Below are 17284 nucleotides of genomic sequence, written 5' to 3'. Positions count from 1 at the left end.
GGCGAAGCTCACTTGGTGAGCTTAACGGCTGAGTGGTGATTCGAAACTGGGTTTCCCAGTTGCAGACAAAGTCCAAAACATCTGGAGGGCTGAAGGTTGGGGATACCTGCACTAAGCTGCTGCTATAGTTCCTGACACCATCAAGAAGCCACAGTAACTTCCATGAGCAGCCACTCTGGAATCCATGCCCACATTCTGAGCTGTGTTTGGGAGGGGAAGATAGTCATGTTGCTGCCCCTGCAGAGATTCCATGCCAACTTCATTCCCTACTGTGCTAGTTTCTATTTACAGCAAATTTTCATAAAGGGTAGTATTAAGAAATGTGATCTGTGCATGCAATCTGAAATGGTACAACTGCCTCAAAGGTCTACCTCCTCTTTCAGCTGCATATGCAGACTAAGTGGGTTGCCCAGTGTAAGTCCCTCTGTCCTCACCTAGCTCACAGCGTTGCAAAAATGATACGAAACAAAACCAACCAACCAACAAAACCAGAACACCCACATGTTCATCCCCAAGACCTTTGGAGGAAGAGCAGAATACAAATGAATATTCACACAAGTTAACAACTGAGTGCTGGTGACTGTTGGAATCCTGTCACTGGCATAGCAAATGGGGAAATCACTCAGAAGCTGCAATGGGAATTCTTGCCTGCTCCAAGAATTATATTAGGAAGCGATATCACTAAGCCACCAAACAACCAGGACAGAAAAGATAAGGTCAAAGCCAGGGTAACAAAGATGAAGCACAGGCAGTGTTAACAAGAGATGGAGGCTGCAAAGCACACTGTGAACAGTGTTGATCTTTTGGAACATGCCGTTTCTGCAGATGAAACAGCCCAACTAAACACAGCTGCCAGCAGCTTCCCAGCCTTACATCATACTGCTAAATACAAGTTTTAAGTAGATTATTTATTGGTGGTATCTGTTTGTTTTGAAAAACCAAGGGTTAGCAGGCAATTAGCTGACAAAATCGGGACTTTTAGAACAAGGAGATCAGCAATTTTAAGAAACTAACTGGAAATTTAAATAGATTGTAACTGAAGTTTATACTTTTCATAAATAAAATCTGGTCATTTGAACTTGAAGAGTTTTTCATGAGGATCATAATCATTTTTTTATATCAAGCAGGTTCCTTCATTATACTCTCTGCAGCACCTGCTAAAGGCATTCTTATTTAGAAAAGCCTACCCAGGTCTTTTAAAAGTCTGCATGAGTTCTAATTTGCTTTAGTCTATTGTATTGCAGTTTTAATTTTCTGCAGGTTTTAAATGATGGTTGTAATTTTTTCGTGATAATGTTTTAGGAGGAGATCCCTAAGACTTCCACACAAAGCAACAAGTAATCTTGCTTAAACATGTAGGATAATTGTACCAGCTGCAGCACTCTGTGTAGCCCAGCTGCACATTGCATTGAGATTATTGTTCAGCTTAGCAGGGATAAACAGCAAGAGCCACATGGAAAATACTAGCCAACATCACAGGCTCATCTACATGTAACTGCATTCAGCTAAAGGCCATTTTCATCTATACTGTACAGGTAAACCTAATGCAACCCTGCTTGTCAATGCCCACCTTCGTGTTGGCGCATACTTTCCCCTTCTTGTAGTCCTTGTGGCAGCCTCTCTTATCCAACTTGGCCCAAAGGGCTTTGGCTTTCCAGTAATTAAGCTTGGACTTGAGCTTGTGGTAGAAAGTACGATAGTCTTTGGGCTTCAGCTCTAGAAAATCACAGAGCTCCTGGAAGGCTTTGAGAGTCCCTTTGCAGGTCGAGGCCTGGACAAATCGGTCAAAGAGGACATGGGCCTGGTTCATCTTCTCATTACTCCTTTCCTCCATGCTTCCAGCTGAGCCGTTGGCCCTCCTTGGCGCATTGGCAGCTGCCCCCTTCCAGTCTGCCTGCCTTCTTGTCAGCTATTTCACTCATCAACAGTCGCTTGTTTTAATCCACATACATCATTAACCTAGAAAAGCAAAAGACAGGTCAGTGAATCCACACAAACACAGGTTAATGGCATGTAAAAAGTGGTGCAGCTTATGCCAGTTCACATAGATCTGCTTAACTCTGTCCGACGCAGAGAGCTTCATGGAACTGAACAACCACTGAGGCCCCATTCCTGATGGCTAGAAATTCTGCCCAACATGCTGCCCCATCCTGGGTTTCACGAAGCATTGTCCACACAACTTTTCAAGCCTATCTTCAGAACCATAAAGGGTTAGCTATAATCCTCTGTACTCACAGTCAAACAGCATTCCCCCACCCTCTCAATTACTCTGAAAGGGTGGAAAGGTTTAACACTTTCTATGTAACAAGGGCGAAAAGCAAAAGGGGTCTTGGGGGTCAAGTGGCCAAGCTCCACTGTCCCTTGTTGCTATTTCTGTTGCCTTCCAACTCATGGAAGGAGACTGAATCAGGAAGCCTTTTGTATCCATGGAGGCTCCCCAGTATGAGGAAGTTTTTAATCCGTGAGGTTTTATTATGTTTTTATATGTGCTGGAAGCTACCCTGAGTGGCTGGGGAAATCCAGCCAGGTGGGCAGGGTATAAACATTATTATTATTATTATTGTTGTTGTTGTTATTAGTAGTAGTAGTAGTTATACAGCCCCAAAACAGAAACCTAATTTCCATACAATGGGAGGGTATAATTAACTTTGGCTTCCTGGCTTGTTTCTCCACTCATGTGATGAGAGAAACAAAGCAGGGGCAAATGAACCAAGTACAGAAGAAAGCTTGCTCATATTCTGTTTTAATAAGCCAAGATTTTATCATGCAAATTCAGCTTAGGAGTGAAAATTGAACAGTTTTCCTATAAGGATCTATAAGTGAGCTCATTGTTAATTTCCCTATCAAGGGAACATCTGGTTAAGAATCATCAGACTCTATAAAGCAAATGCTGGAGACAGAGCCCATGAGGTCGGCTTTGTCCTATGCAGGGCCCCAAATGGCTCTGATGTGGGCAAGTTTGCCATTGAGGTCTACCCTGCAAAATGGCTCTGAAATAAAACAATATGCAATAATAGTTACATGATAAAAAGGTAAAGGTAAAGGACCCCTGACAGTTAAGTCCAGTTGCAGACGACTCTGGGGTTGTGGCGCAAGTCATTAAAACAATCCCATTCCCACTCCGAACTCCAAGCCCACGAAAACATTCAAAACATGTAGTATTCTTTAAGCACATCCTCTCCCCCAGCAAATGGGGATCGTTTATGCTAAGAAAGCTGATAAACAATTAATTTTATTTGTTTCCAAGTGTTTAAGACCCAGTTAATTCCCAGTGTATCACAAGACACGATACATCCCTATGCCCTTTCAGTTTTCTATGGAACAGAGAAGACTAGTAGGCCTTAAAGCAGAGATTAAAAATAAATAAATCTCATAATTGTAATGTGAAACCAACAAGCACAATGCCCCAGGAACGCAGTAGTGCTCAGATTTAATAAGATGGGAATGTTGGCACACCACTGATTTAACACTCATTCAACACAAGCTACAGCACCTGGAGAAGGACAAAGAATACACATAAGAAGAGAACTACTGAAGAGAGAACTCTTCAGGTATGTTGCCAAAACTAATACGCCATGGCCTAGTGACCCAACTACAAAGGCGGCTATTCACAATGGGCAGGGGTATGAATATACCATGTACATCATGACCCAAGAGAATTACTTGTATTTATATTTTTAAAATGTAAGAACTGCACAGTTAAACTATGGAATTTCCTCCCACAACAGGCAGTGATGTCCACCAACTTGGAACAACTTAAGAAGAGGATTAGACAAATTCACAGAGATAAAGGTCAATGGCTACTAGCCATGGTTGGCTATGTTCTACCTCCACAGTCAAGAGGCAGGAATGCTTCTGAATACCAGGTGCTAAAAACGCCAAGAGAGGAAAGAGCTCTTGCATTCGGGTCCTCCTAGAGGGCTTCCCACAGGCATCTGGTTGGCCACTGCGGGAAGAGGATGCTGGGCTAGATGGACCACTGGCCTGACCTGGCAGGGTCTTCTTATGTTCCTAAGTCCTGAAGGCTGCAAAGATACAACTGAAAGTGAATGTAAGTCTCAGAAATCAGAAACTATGAGTAGAACTTGCAATAATCAGGGGAGAGAATGATTTAATGCCCTTCACAGATAGTAGGAGGATTGCTTATTCAAAGGAAATTATAGGCCACCCTTCACCATGTGGTCCCGAGGTAGGTTACATGCTGCTGAGTACAACAGCCATGTAATACATTTCATCCCTAAAGGCCTGTGCAAAAAAAGTAACCCAACTCTTCACCCAACTTTGAACAGTGACAATGCCAGCTGTACCTAGGCATTCTACCATCTGAAAGCCACCACAGAAAAGATCCTCTCCTGAACTTGGCAGCAGGGCCTCCCCTGTCAACACTCAGGCAAAACTATGTGCGAGGCAGAAGTCCTTGAGATATTTTGGGGCCCAAATCCTTTAGAGTTTTCAATGTCAATATATGCACCTTGAACTGGGCTTGGGAGCACACCGGCAACCAGTGTTGGTCTGTAAGATATGGTGTAATATGTGCCCAGCCAGCACCCTGACCACTGCATTCTGCTTCAATTGTCAAACCACATGGAACTGGTTGCCTACCCTTAGGTTTTGCAGAGAGGATTGTATCCGATATAAAGGGTCACAATCTTCTTACCAGGAGGAGTTTCATGCACAATTTGCCCAAATAAGAATGGAGGTTTCCTCCCCAAGTGTGATGGTTTGGACTAAAAAGACTTATTTAAATAAGTAAAACGCTGAAATCTGGATGTCACACTTATCATATTACAACACCATAAATGGGACCAGCATTCCATAGCAACTGTTTTCATCGGCCTCCACATCCATCTACCTCCATTAGCAGGCCATGTCTTTGCTACCATAGACTGAGATTCCTATCCACACCAGAGCAACACATCCAATCTCTAGATAAAAAGGAAGATAGGTAGAAAGTAAGCTTCTATCAGGACACAGAATCTGTAAGTGGCACAGCTCCTACAAGCTAATATGATTTTTAAAAATAAAATGTATTTTTGCTGGAATTGAGATATGGCTTTAACTCAAATTCAACTTCATATTCTTGTTTTCTCACCCCCTGGCAGTGAGTAAGCCAAGGCAAATCTTCACAAATTATGCCTCTTGCCATTCCAATGTGTCAGTTCTCTCTGGAGTGTTTTGCTTGTTGCACATTTGCCAACACTATGTCAAGTGACATTATTTAGGAGTTGAAGCAATAAGCAGGCATCTCCCCTTGGGGCTTACTTACACGATAAGGGCACATTCACACAGGATGACAGGCGCCATAAAATCTCTACCCAAGGCGTAGGGGGAACAGACAGGCTGACTCAGAGGGAAGCCCTATTTGTGTGAAATACCACCATTCCATGCTGCAATTTACACAGTGGTGGATCAAAACAGGGTCACCATCATCACAGAAACCTGTTGCCCTATGGACACTATCTGCATACAGCAGACATGATGACCTCCCAGTGTTTTGGACTACAATTCCCATCAGCCCCAGCCAGCACAGCTGGAGGGCACTACCTTGAGGAAGGCTGGCACAGAGAAACAATCAACACAAATAGCACTTCCATATACCTAGCCACAAGACCAGAGGTCGCCCTGTGCATGCTCCATGGTTACTGTATGGTGGCTGTTATCATGTATTAAGAGAATTAAGAGTAGTCTGAATGACCACAGTAAATCTAGTCTCAAAAACAGATGCAAATAAAGGTTGTGAAGGGCAATTAATTCGAGTGGTGGCATTCAACACTGGTCCTGCTCAAAGCAGACCTATTGAAATTAATGGGCATAATTAATTTCAGTGGGTCTACTCTGAGCAGGACTGGTGTTGAACACCTCCCACGTTTTTTAATGGGTGGCTTCTTTATTCATTATGGTCTGCAGTACCACTTTGGGCAGATGTTAATGCATTTTTGAGAAAAATGACCTGTCTCTTTTGTATATTATTCTGTATCACACCATATACAATGATGGTAAAAGTGACACAATGTGAGCAACATTAGCACCATCACAAGTGTGAGAGTCATTTTTCCCACTCATGCTGCTGATCTGGGCTAAAGGCAACATTACTCTTTCAGGAGAAATGACTGAAGAACGCAAGTAGTGAGTGACCAGTCAGTCTTCCCTGATCAACCACTCTAGAATAAAGACAGTGCCCTCTGAAGACATCATACCTGCACACAGAGCCTTGTGTCCACCCAGAGAGACTCTCTGTACATATCCCCAAATCACTTCAGTGTATCAAGTTACACTTGCACCCCCCTCAGTTGCTGACAAAATGCTTTTTATAGCAACAGAGAGCATAAAGCAAAGAACACACTACGGTTTAGTGCCAGCAGAGGTTCACGGAGCAAGGCTGAAGCTAAACTTAGCTCATCAAATGTCCTCCTCTTGTTTTTCCACTTTGCCAGACACAGGAATGCCGCAAGAGAATCTTATGTAGTGTCTGGGGAACTAGGGGAAGGGAGTTTAAAACAAAGAAAATCCAAGAGCCATGTCATCTCCAGGAATCGAGTGCACGGCCTTTCGACCCCACCGTTTACAATGAACTTGTGGGTCTGCAGATTTATCTGCTCACCCAAGGATAACAATGCAGGCATTTGTTGAAGTGGGATCTAGTCTACAAAAGCTCCTGCCATAAATAAATCTGCTAGCCTGTGAGGTGCCGCAAGAAACCCTTGCTTGTATTGTAGGGCTTTCAGTCTTTGATGCGATCGTTCACACGGGCTGCCTCAATCTTACGATGCCTCTTAACAGCAGGGGTGCAACATTAAAAAGCAGGTGGGTGCAATCCTCTTCCTGACACAGGGGAAAGGGGGCAGAGGCACAGCCGCATTAACAGCATTCAAAACTTCCTTCTGCCTGGAGCTTCAGTGATCTCCATCCACTAACTCCTGCGGGGAATATTTGGACCCCTAAAGCTCTTGAAATCTGGAGGCAGCAAGCCAGAGAAATACAAGGGAAGGCAGAGGTGCCTGCCAGGTTTCCAAGGTATTGGTTTCCCTGCATGTTTCTTTCAGCCAGCAGGACCTTGCATGATTTTGTCTTGAGGCAGTCAATGCTGACTCAGTCCAAGTGGACATTAGATGGTCATACACTCAGGCAAATACATAGATTTAAATACCTAGGATTACTTATTAATGAAAAGCTTTCATGGCAGAGGCATAGCTTAGGGGGCTCACTGGGCGCCACACCGCGGGGGGGGGGGGCGGCACTTACCATGGGGCCTGCAGTGTGGGGAAATGGCAGTGTGGGGCTTGCGTCTGCCCGCTGCCTCCCCCTCAGCCGCCCTACAGCCGAGGGGGAGGTGGTGGGCAGACTTCTTGGAGGCTTTGTGCAGCACACCCTGCCTCGGCTTGCCCCACCCCCAGGCGCAGGGCATGCACACCGAACAGCTAGCTACACCACTGTTTCATGGAATCCCCATCTGGATGCAATCAAGCTATTATCTGCCCGCTCTACTGGACAGCTATACAGGTTCTTCCACTGGAAGGGCAGATAATCAACCCAGCCATCAAGATCTACATGTAAAAGATCATTGCACAAATGCTTTATGGGGCCGAGATATGGGGAAGTGGTATCAAATCAGAACTAGGAGCCCAACAAAACAAACTCATGAGAAAGATATTGGGGCTTCCACTGGGGACTTCAGCAAAAACAAAATGGGAGGCAGCAGTTAAGAGTTCCCGGTCTCTGCAGCCATGGAAGGCACTGTGGTTCTCTAGCAGTTTGACTTGACCGCCAGAGGAGCACCCCGTTCTCTCTCGAGAAAGACAAATGCCAACAACTGTAACAAAACTGCAGAGTGCTGCTCCCCCCCAACTCCAACTCAAGAATAGAGGGTCTCTTCACCCATTATGTCCACAGATGCAGACCTAACAAGCTTACAAACCTAAGCATGTGAAGCATGAATACAAACATGTGAAGCACAAACACAGAGATCATGCAGACATTCTTCTTAGGGAGTTGAGGTTGGTTGTGGTTCCCCGTTTAGTGTAGACTTCATAGCAGGCTTAGATTGCTACTGCATAAGGTGTGAAAACCCCACTAAAAGGCAACAGGATCAACACTCAGGTCTTAGCAGTGTGGGCTGGACTGTTTCTATCCCAGGGCATAGCAGCAGCCTAACAGGCCCATAGTATTCAAGTGAGGTAATTTAACAGAAGCTGGCAGGGATCAAAAGGATGGCCCCCATCCATTTGCTCCATAGCAAGGCAAAAACATCCACACCGTCAACCTTCTACAGCTCTAACCCACATCATTCATCTTGCCTTGAGATAGCTGCTTAAATGTCATTTTACATCCAGTGGTGTGTGCTAGTAGGCGCCAAGCTACACAAATTTTCCAGTTGGTGTCTACTTGCACAGGGCAAGGCCCCAGGGTTACCAAGAAGAGAAGGGCTATATTTTTCCACATCCAATGCCATCTCTATGACAGCTTTGTGAATTACACAAAGCAAATACGGTAGATGCACCACCTATAATTACCGGGGTAGAAAAAGGAACACACAGTTTAAAACATACACACACATAGTCATGGGTGGCAAAATGTAGTAGCCTGGCAGAGAAAGCTTATTTGCATGCACACACTCAGTTCATGAAGTTTGCCAGCATTCAGAGTCAATATGTCTTAAGAATCTTAAGGGTGAGAAATCTCTCTAGAGCCCTGTTTTTGCAGAGATCCTGGCTCTCAACTTCAGGACAACAATTTAATCTAAGAATCATGACGAACTGATGATACCAGTGTTCTGTACCTGAACTTGGGGGGAAAGTGGGACACTTCCCAACAGGGAACACCCAAAGGAGAAAAGCAATGTCTGAGCATGCCCAACTGTTTACCTAAAAATGTGACCTACAGCAAAAAGTAAAAAATAAATCAGATAAAGTGGTTGTTAATGTCTTGGTAATTGTTCACTATGGACTTAAAGGTAAAGGTAAAGGTAGAATTCCTCAAAAGGACCCCCACCTCCTACTTTAAGAGGACACAGGAGCTGGCCTAAATTCAGTATCCTAAACTGAAAGGTTTGTATTATTCTATGCCTGTATCCCTCATCTTAATTTCACATTGGTAACAAGAAGGGGAAAGGGGGAAAGCAGAGAAATTGGAGAAAGATGGGAGAGAAGGGGTGCCCCACTTACTTTTGGCTCTCACTGCCCCATTTTTACTTCAGCCCCACAGACCACTGGCATGCAACCCTCCTGCAGATTATGGGAATATGGCCCTTGACAAGAGAGAAAGGTTCATCACTCCATTCTAAGCCAATATCCCATGTGGTTTTCAGCATGTGTGACTTGGCCAGCCAGCATCATTGAAAAAAAAAAGCAGGGAATCTGAGGAATGAAGTGAAAAATGAGTGTCTTTCCTCAGCAACTCATTACCTCCACAGATGCAACCAAGATGCTAATTTGGCAGCTTTTCCGAGCTCTTGGATGGCAAAGATATGTGAGGTTCCTGTAGTTTAAAAAGGTAAAGGTACCCCTGCCCATACGGGCCAGTCTTGACAGACTCTGGGGTTGTGCGCCCATCTCACTTAAGAGGCCAGGGGCCAGCGCTGTCCGGAGACACTTCCGGGTCACGTGGCCAGCGTGACATCGCTGCTCTGGCAAGCCAGAGCCGCACACGGAAACGCCGTTTACCTTCCCGCTGGTAAGCGGTCCCTATTTATCTACTTGCACCCGGAGGTGCTTTCGAACTGCTAGGTTGGCAGGCGCTGGGACCGAGCAGCGGGAGCGCACCCCGCCGCAGGGATTCGAACCGCCGACCTTTCGATCGGCAAGTCCTAGGCGCTGAGGCTTTAACCCACAGCGCCACCTGCGTCCCTGTAGTTTATGTCCAGTTAAAAACAGGCTGACAACACAGGTGTGGCCGGCTTATGCTTGTTCCATTTATGCAGAAGGAACATCAAAACCTGGGCTGTGTGTCAAGTTTTCCCTCCAGTTCTGGGGAGAGCAGGTGAACTTCACCAACCCTCCTGTGTATTTTGTGCTTTAGGGCTCACTTTCACCGGCCTGAGTGAGTCACGTATTAAGTAGTCATAACCACAGCGTGCTCAGAGAGTGCACTGATCCATCCAAAAAGAATGGAAAAAGCTGCCTGAGGGTTAGGACATCACTTGCTGCTGGACGTTGCCTTATAAGAACAGATGGGAATCAGTTAGGAAACCAAAAATAAATACAGAAAAAAAAGTCAGCACCCAACAGTATACCAAATGCCAGGTTTCGCCCTGAGTCTGAAACTCTTAACAGCGGAGTAGGCAAAGAACTAAGCTGTATACTAGGAACGTTTTAATTGAATCTCATCTGTCATCTGGGTGCCTTATGCCAAATATGGGAAATGTATAACCTCGTCCACCCCAGGCACCATGGCAAATGGTCAGACACTATGAAAGTTGCAGCCCAACAATGCCTGGGGCCACCATGTTGTCCACCACTTGATCTACATGCAGGGATTTTATTTTATTTTTTCAAATAGAGAAGTATTCAGATTCTACAAGAAGTATAAGTAGCCATGCTGGCCTATCAGAAAAATTCCAAAATGCAAGCCCTCGTCTGAAGTCTGCAATGGTACAGCCCAGATAGAGGTTTGCCATCTCAGCAAAAATAATATATATCACCATATGGCAAACACAATTCAAGAAACGATTTTCCATTTCGCTGCCTCTCGAGCAAACATACCCTCTGCTGCTAATGGAGGGGGGAGAGAAATGTCTCAAGCATAATGCCATTACAGAATTATGCAATTAGAATTGCAAACTTGGGGGAAGGGGAGCTTCTTCCCGAGTCCCATGGGGAAGAAGCTTATCCGGGGGTGTCTATAAGGAACTTATAGACTTGTATTTAAGCACGAGCCTGGTGACCACAGGAACCAAGAGCTGCAGGCAGATGGAACATCACACACACGAGTGAGCAGGCTGGTGATAGAGGGATGGAACACACAGTTCCTCCTCTGAGGCCAATATAGAAAACCAAGCAAGCTGCTAGTTCCTCCTCTGCCAGCCCTCAGCAGGCTAGTAATTATTTTGGAAGGCTAGTAAATGTGGGGGCTTATTTACCCGGCTGTTGTAGCCACCTGTTGTTGGCACTTGTCTGTCTTAAGAGACAATGAAAGAGTGTGCCTTTGAGAGTCAAGTCAAACCGCTGGAGAGTTGCAGCGCCTGCTGTGTCTGTAGAAATCGATACATGAGAGAAATGCTCTATTACAGGTGGGGCAGCAGAAATTAAAAAACCTGAAAAATCAACACCAGAGAACGCAAAAATGCTCAGAGGTATGTCAAGCAGACTAGTCCTATATGACTTGCCAAAAATCTGCTTCAGCACAGCTTTGGCTTAGACACCATAGATACACTAGACTGGAGTCAGAAGTCCATATGTATATCAATCACAATGGGTATTTTAAAATCATATCTCTCAACCACGACAGAGTAAAAGCTAAGTACTGTTCCAATTACTCCCTAGCATGACCCTGTCTCTCTCACATCCTCATCTTGGCAGAGACCACTAACTATAATATGGCGTGGTCCAGACAAGGCTGAAGTCATCCTCACCTGGATCAAAGGTGCTGTCTGAACACGACGGATGATATTGTTCTACGTATTTTGAACTTTGTACATTTCCCCGCTGTATTTTGGCACAAGGCAGAGCAGCAACAGATGTAAACACAGTGAAATGCATGCCATGTAAATGTGTTTTTTTCTGATATACAGTACTGCAGGCTAGTGCTCATTCAACAAATCCTCATCCTGGAAATAGACTGTTTCATTTCCTTTCAATCTCAGAGAGATCTGATTATTGGCAAATAAAAATAAAAATAAAAAATCCCAGACATAAGACATGGGAACCAAACCCAGGATCTTCTGAATGCAAAACATGAATGAGTCCTACCACTGAGTAATGGCCCTTCCCCAAGAACCACCCCTCTGAATTCCCAAAGCAGAAATAACTGTTGAATTCAGTTCCACTGCAAATCAGCATTACAGTCAAATGTTGCAAGCTCACATAACCAGCTTCCAAAAGCCACTTTTCTTATCTTTGCCCATAAACCTGGTTATCACACAGCTTACCCACTGCAAAAATGCAGAGCAACATAAGCCAAACAATGGAGCTTTTTAAAAGAAATAGCATGATGACACCCAAGCTAGACAGGAATCATGTTCTAATGGGGATGAAAATTAGGAAAAAGGGTCTGGTGTTCTTGTCTGAGAACTTTTCTACTACATCCACAAGAAGCCTAACTTTTCTGCTGTCACCTTGGACTGATTCTGACATTTTCTTATATTGCCTATGTATTACAACCTTTTGCTCTTGCAACAAGTTATTCTGTCGCTTCTTTATGCCCACTCCTCAAAGATACATTATTCTAGTGTAACTCCTGGATGCTACTTAAAAAAATTATATACCGTATATGTCAAGAGTTGAAAGGAAGGCACCAAATGCTTTAATGAATGTGATTCCATCCAGTAGAGGGCGGCAGCACATACATACCCAAATCTGCAAGTTGTTGATTTTTGCCAGCATAACAGCAACATCAGAGTATGAAGGATGAAGACAGCCCAGCTGCATCCAGCACACTGTGAACTAGACAACTGTGCTCATAACTAACAGGTCAGAAATTAGGGCACATCTTTTAATTTGGGCAGAAAGGTTCTAAGGACAGGACACGGCTGGTTCTTGCGTTGTCAAGGGATCCAGAACTGCATGATTGAAATGGGGTGGCTACATTCACTGAAGATGGCATACAGAGAACATTTCAGAGTGCTCAGAGCATATATTTAATCCTAACAACAAAAGCAACAACCCGGTCCAACTGGCCTGTTTTAATCCAATACTGCAACTGGTGGGGGCTGAGGTCAACAGATACCGATTTGCCTGAAGCCAGCTGATTAGTCTAATTACGGAGAGGCAAGATCTATGGAAAACAAGTACAGCACATCTGCCAAAATGTGCATCCCCAGCTGCACATGCAACAAGGATCACACCCTTGCATTCTGCACTGATCTGGAAAACTACCATTTCTTCATTCCTTATTTTTTAAAAAAGAACTTCTTATGGATTAGAATTCATACTGCAACCTACATTAAGTGATCTTGAAAAATGGATCCTGAAGGCACTGTGGTTTTTTTTGTTTGTTCATTTCCATACTCTGTGAAGAAATAACACCCTTTCACTCCAGTTTTGAATTCCTAAATACAAGCTACACCAGACCAGTTCTCTAAACTTCAACCGATTCCAGTTTCCATTACTCTTCGAAAACTAACATGCCATACCACATAATTTAAACCAGAAGATGAAGCAAAGCAATTAGAAACAAATTAGCTAGAGTTCCCACACTGTCCCATTAGAAGCTTCACACCCTAACCAACCACACCTTACCATATCTCCTTAGTGATGGGAGAAACCACCAGCTCCAGAAAACAAAGCCTGCTCCTGTTAGGTGGATGCTGTACCAACATTCCCCATTCAGAAGGAGATTATAAAACTTTTGTTAGCACAGCTAAGCTAAACAAATTGCTTTCCCATGAAGGATGGCAGGGACTGAGCAATTTCAGTTTCCTGGGCAAAGAGTCTCCAGCAAGCAGCTCTCTACAGGACCAATGACCTGGATTCTGTAGCACTAACAGCTGATTAGAACGGGAGCTTCTGCCTTCAGGGGTGAGCTTCCATCTTCCAAGCAAACAGCGTTTGTGCACTGTTCAAGCACTTAAAAATAGCAACTGGGCAGCACGCTCCCCTCTCTGGTTGGACACCTGACTCCCACTTGAGGCTGGAACTAGCATTTAGTAAAGCAATTTGCCTGAAGACACCAAGTATGTGGAAATGTCTCAAGCCAAAAAGGACACCAAGTTCAGTACGTGGATCAAGTAAAGTCCTCCTAAGAAATCCGTTTTATCAAAAGGCAGTGACATTGGTGGCGTGTGGATGCGACTGGCGGTGTCCTCCAAGGCAATGTAGCCTCTCAAGGAATGCCTCACCCACCACTTCCAGAGGCATCAGCAGTCATGTGCTCAAGGTTCTGCCACACTCCACAGCAGCCTTTCTCAACCCAAATGCTGGACTACATCTCCCATCACCCTAGCCAGTGGTCAGGTATGATGGGAGTTGTAGTCCAACGACATCTGGGGACTCAAGGCTGAAGAAGGTTGCTCCAGAGGCTGTGAAAGGAATTGGTGGAAGTGATCTGAGTGTTGTGGACTAAGAGTTTTAAAGCAACATCTGCTTCCTAGTAAGAATCCAATGTAAAATATGATAGAGCTTTGCAACTTCCCTCTGGTCGCTGCCCAGTTCAGTTTCCAGATGACCAAAGACCCTTGTCCCTCTTCAGGCCTGTGCAGAGGATGTGGGGCACAGCTGGGTAGACTTGCCTTGAGCTTCGGAGGGCTAAGATGCCGGGGGGAGGGCACCATGGGCCTGCCAGACTTACACAGTCACACCATGAATCTTCTCTTTAGTGGAGCTTCAAAATGCCCTTTTAAGATCCATGTGCTTTCAGAATAAAAAACCTAGCTCTATACCAAGGGAAATACCAGTTAATTTGGCTTTGAACTAGGGGTAGACAACTGTGGTCCTGCAGGTGTAGCTGAACTACAACTTCCATGGCCTCTGACATTAGACATGTTGGCTGGGGCTGATGGGAGTTGGGAGCCCAACAATACCTTGAGAGCTGATACCTGGAGGTCATCTGGTTCCTCAACCCTGCCTTAAAACGAACGTACTCTGTTCAAGTTGCAATATTTAGCACATTTACGTGAAATTGACAATGGAGAGAAACTGCATGAGTTGATGGAAGGAGATAAGAAGTCCGTTTAGAACAGAGCAAGGATAACTGAGGAACCCTAGGGAGACAAAGCAGAATTCTTGGGCAAACAACCCTTATCCCAAAGCCTCCTCTTTATACACATTCCCAGCACATTTTAAACATTTCTCGATAACCACGAGTTAGGAATTGCTTTCCCTTTTTAAAAAATAAATGGTGAGGGGGAAATGAAAGCAAACTGCTATACTGGATTCTGTTCTGAGCAAAGCAGGTTTCGCTTAAGGAAGGCTGCGCCAAACCATTTTCAGAGCCAAAGTAAATAAGCTTCCACAGCTGCATTATGCCAAAAGTACCAGTCGTTCTTGCAGACGAGCCGATGATCCATGAATTGACATGGACAAAACACAAACCCCTCCACCTCTCAAAACGCCTCACGGCAGCTAGAACAAAGTATGTAGCACAGAGAGGCAGCTTCCAGCTTACACCATGTACCCCCCTATCTTTAGTTCCTTCTTGAAAGTGAAAAAAGAAAAAGTGAATGCAATTCATTAACACCCACCGCTAGCCTGTCTCCATGTTGGGCCACAACTCAGCAACGCGTCAGTTGGAGCAGCAAAAGGCCGGCATGAACTGGCAGCATGCCACGCCAACATGCTTTGGTAGTTAGTGCAAATAGGAAAATCTGAGGGCTGGTCTTAAGTCCTCTGGATTAAATATTGGGACGTCAAACACATCCTAAAAGAGGCACATTACATCAGAGGTAAGCGAAGTTCAGCACTGGGAACCAGGACTAGCGCTCCAACATGACAGCGCCTGGAGAAGCTGAAGAATATCTGGTCCACATCGACAACATGGGCAAAGCCAGCGTAAGGGATTGAACGTAGCAGATATACACGTTTCCAGGGCCACAAATTCAAAAGATGTGATTAAGAGCAGTTTAAGAAGAAAAGTGGATGTAAAACCACAAGATTTTATTTGCTGGCAGTGCAATCATTTTGTAGGGGATTACTCTGTTGTCTAATCAGCACCTCATTTGGTTCAAGATGCCTGTGTTGCAGTGTGCCAGCTAGTTCTTTAAGCTTAGGGTGACATCTGTTAGAGACTAGTTCATGTCACATTTTTCAAGTGACTAACCTGCCTGCCCAAATGCCCATGGAAGACTAAGAAGTAAAAGCAACCAGCTACAGTGAACTCTAAAAAGATTTGAGTCGGCAGGTTTGTGAAAAAGAAATTCAAGACTATTAACAAGTTTATATGCTACACCTCTTGGGTATCAAGGAAAGGCAGGTATCAGTAAACAAACAAACTTAGATCACTGTCATTCCTTTAAAAAATGTAAACATGCTGTAAAGTTGAAATATGTACTACTAACCGTTTGTGTGTAAAAATACATGGAAGAAGGCAGAGAAGACAAAGGAGACTTTCGTTCTTTTCCGCTCTTTGGAACTCCCTTCTATACAGAGGTCTTTTGTGGCCGTCTACATTGCAAACAACCCTACTCAAGCCGAGGAAAACCCACAGCACGGTAAGAGAGTTACTGTTTTGCATACAAGAGATTCCAGGTTCAATCCTGGCAATTCCAACTAAAGGATCTCAAGTACATGGGAAAGAACTCTTCCTGAGACCATGACAAGCTGTTGCTAATTGGAGCAGAAAAAAATTAAGTCAGATAGGCCAGTAGTCTGTTTCGGTATAATGCGGGTTCAAATGCTCACAAATCAAGAAATTCTGCTTTTGAGCAGAGTTGCTTGGGCAGCGGCGGCAAAACACAAAGGCAACCTCCATGAGAGGTCCAGAGCATAGCAACACAAGTGGCAACTTCCTGCTTGTCAAGTGCTCTCCCCTCAAGGAAACTCACCTGGCACCTTTGTTACATATTTTGAGGTGCCAGGCAAAGACAGTATGCCCTTCTAAACTGGGGTGTGTATGTGTGTGTTGTTTGTTACTATGTTATGTATTTTTGTGTTTTTGTACTATAAGCATTTCTGTGATCCTTGGATGAAGAGAACTGTAGAAATGTAATAAAGTAAATAAAGTAAAATATATAAATAAATAAATAAATAAATAATACTAGCAGGAACCACTGAAGCAGTCCAGTGCCTAGAATGTATGTCCAGACAGCATGAGGCCTTCCCCATTTTATGGCAAGTTTCATGTTTTTCTACATGCCTCCCTTCCAAAGTGCAACACACACACACACACACACACACACACACGATACGGAACACAAGAAGCTCCTTTTTCTCTCAAGAAGTCATAGAATCAGTATTGTAGATTTGAAGGGGACCCAAAGGATCGTCTAGTCCAAGTCCCTATGATGCAGAAATCACAGAGCATCCTTAACAAACGACCATCCAACCTCTGTTTGAAAACCACCAGTGAAGAAGAGTCCACACCGCCTTCCGAGGTGGTCTGCTCCACTGTCAAAAAGCTCTTGCCATTGAAAATTTCTTCCTAACGTTTTCCTAATCTTCCCCATCATCTGCTACCTGATCTTTTTAACTCAAGGGTG

The 17284-nt window shown here is 44.4% G+C and overlaps 1 protein-coding gene across 4 annotated transcripts in view; it reads right to left on the bottom strand.

Annotated features, from left to right (window-relative positions):
• MICAL3 (microtubule associated monooxygenase, calponin and LIM domain containing 3) overlaps positions 1-17284 on the bottom strand; it is a 225238-nt gene that overhangs the window by 114871 nt on the left and 93083 nt on the right. For 3 of the 4 annotated variants that reach the window (XM_079992104.1, XM_079992105.1, XM_079992106.1), the window contains one exon: positions 1571-1959. In XM_079992104.1, the coding sequence (XP_079848230.1) occupies positions 1571-1834 (264 nt within the window). In that variant the 5' untranslated portion in view covers positions 1835-1959. Of the gene's footprint in view, positions 1-1570; positions 1960-13391; positions 13525-17284 lie in introns of those variants that run through there. The other variant, XM_079992107.1, reaches the window with a different exon arrangement.

The sequence above is a fragment of the Podarcis cretensis genome (assembly GCF_951804945.1).
Source record: "Podarcis cretensis genome assembly, chromosome: 10".
Taxonomy (NCBI): Eukaryota; Metazoa; Chordata; class Lepidosauria; order Squamata; family Lacertidae; genus Podarcis; species Podarcis cretensis.
This window is presented reverse-complemented; position numbering and strand designations above follow the sequence as displayed.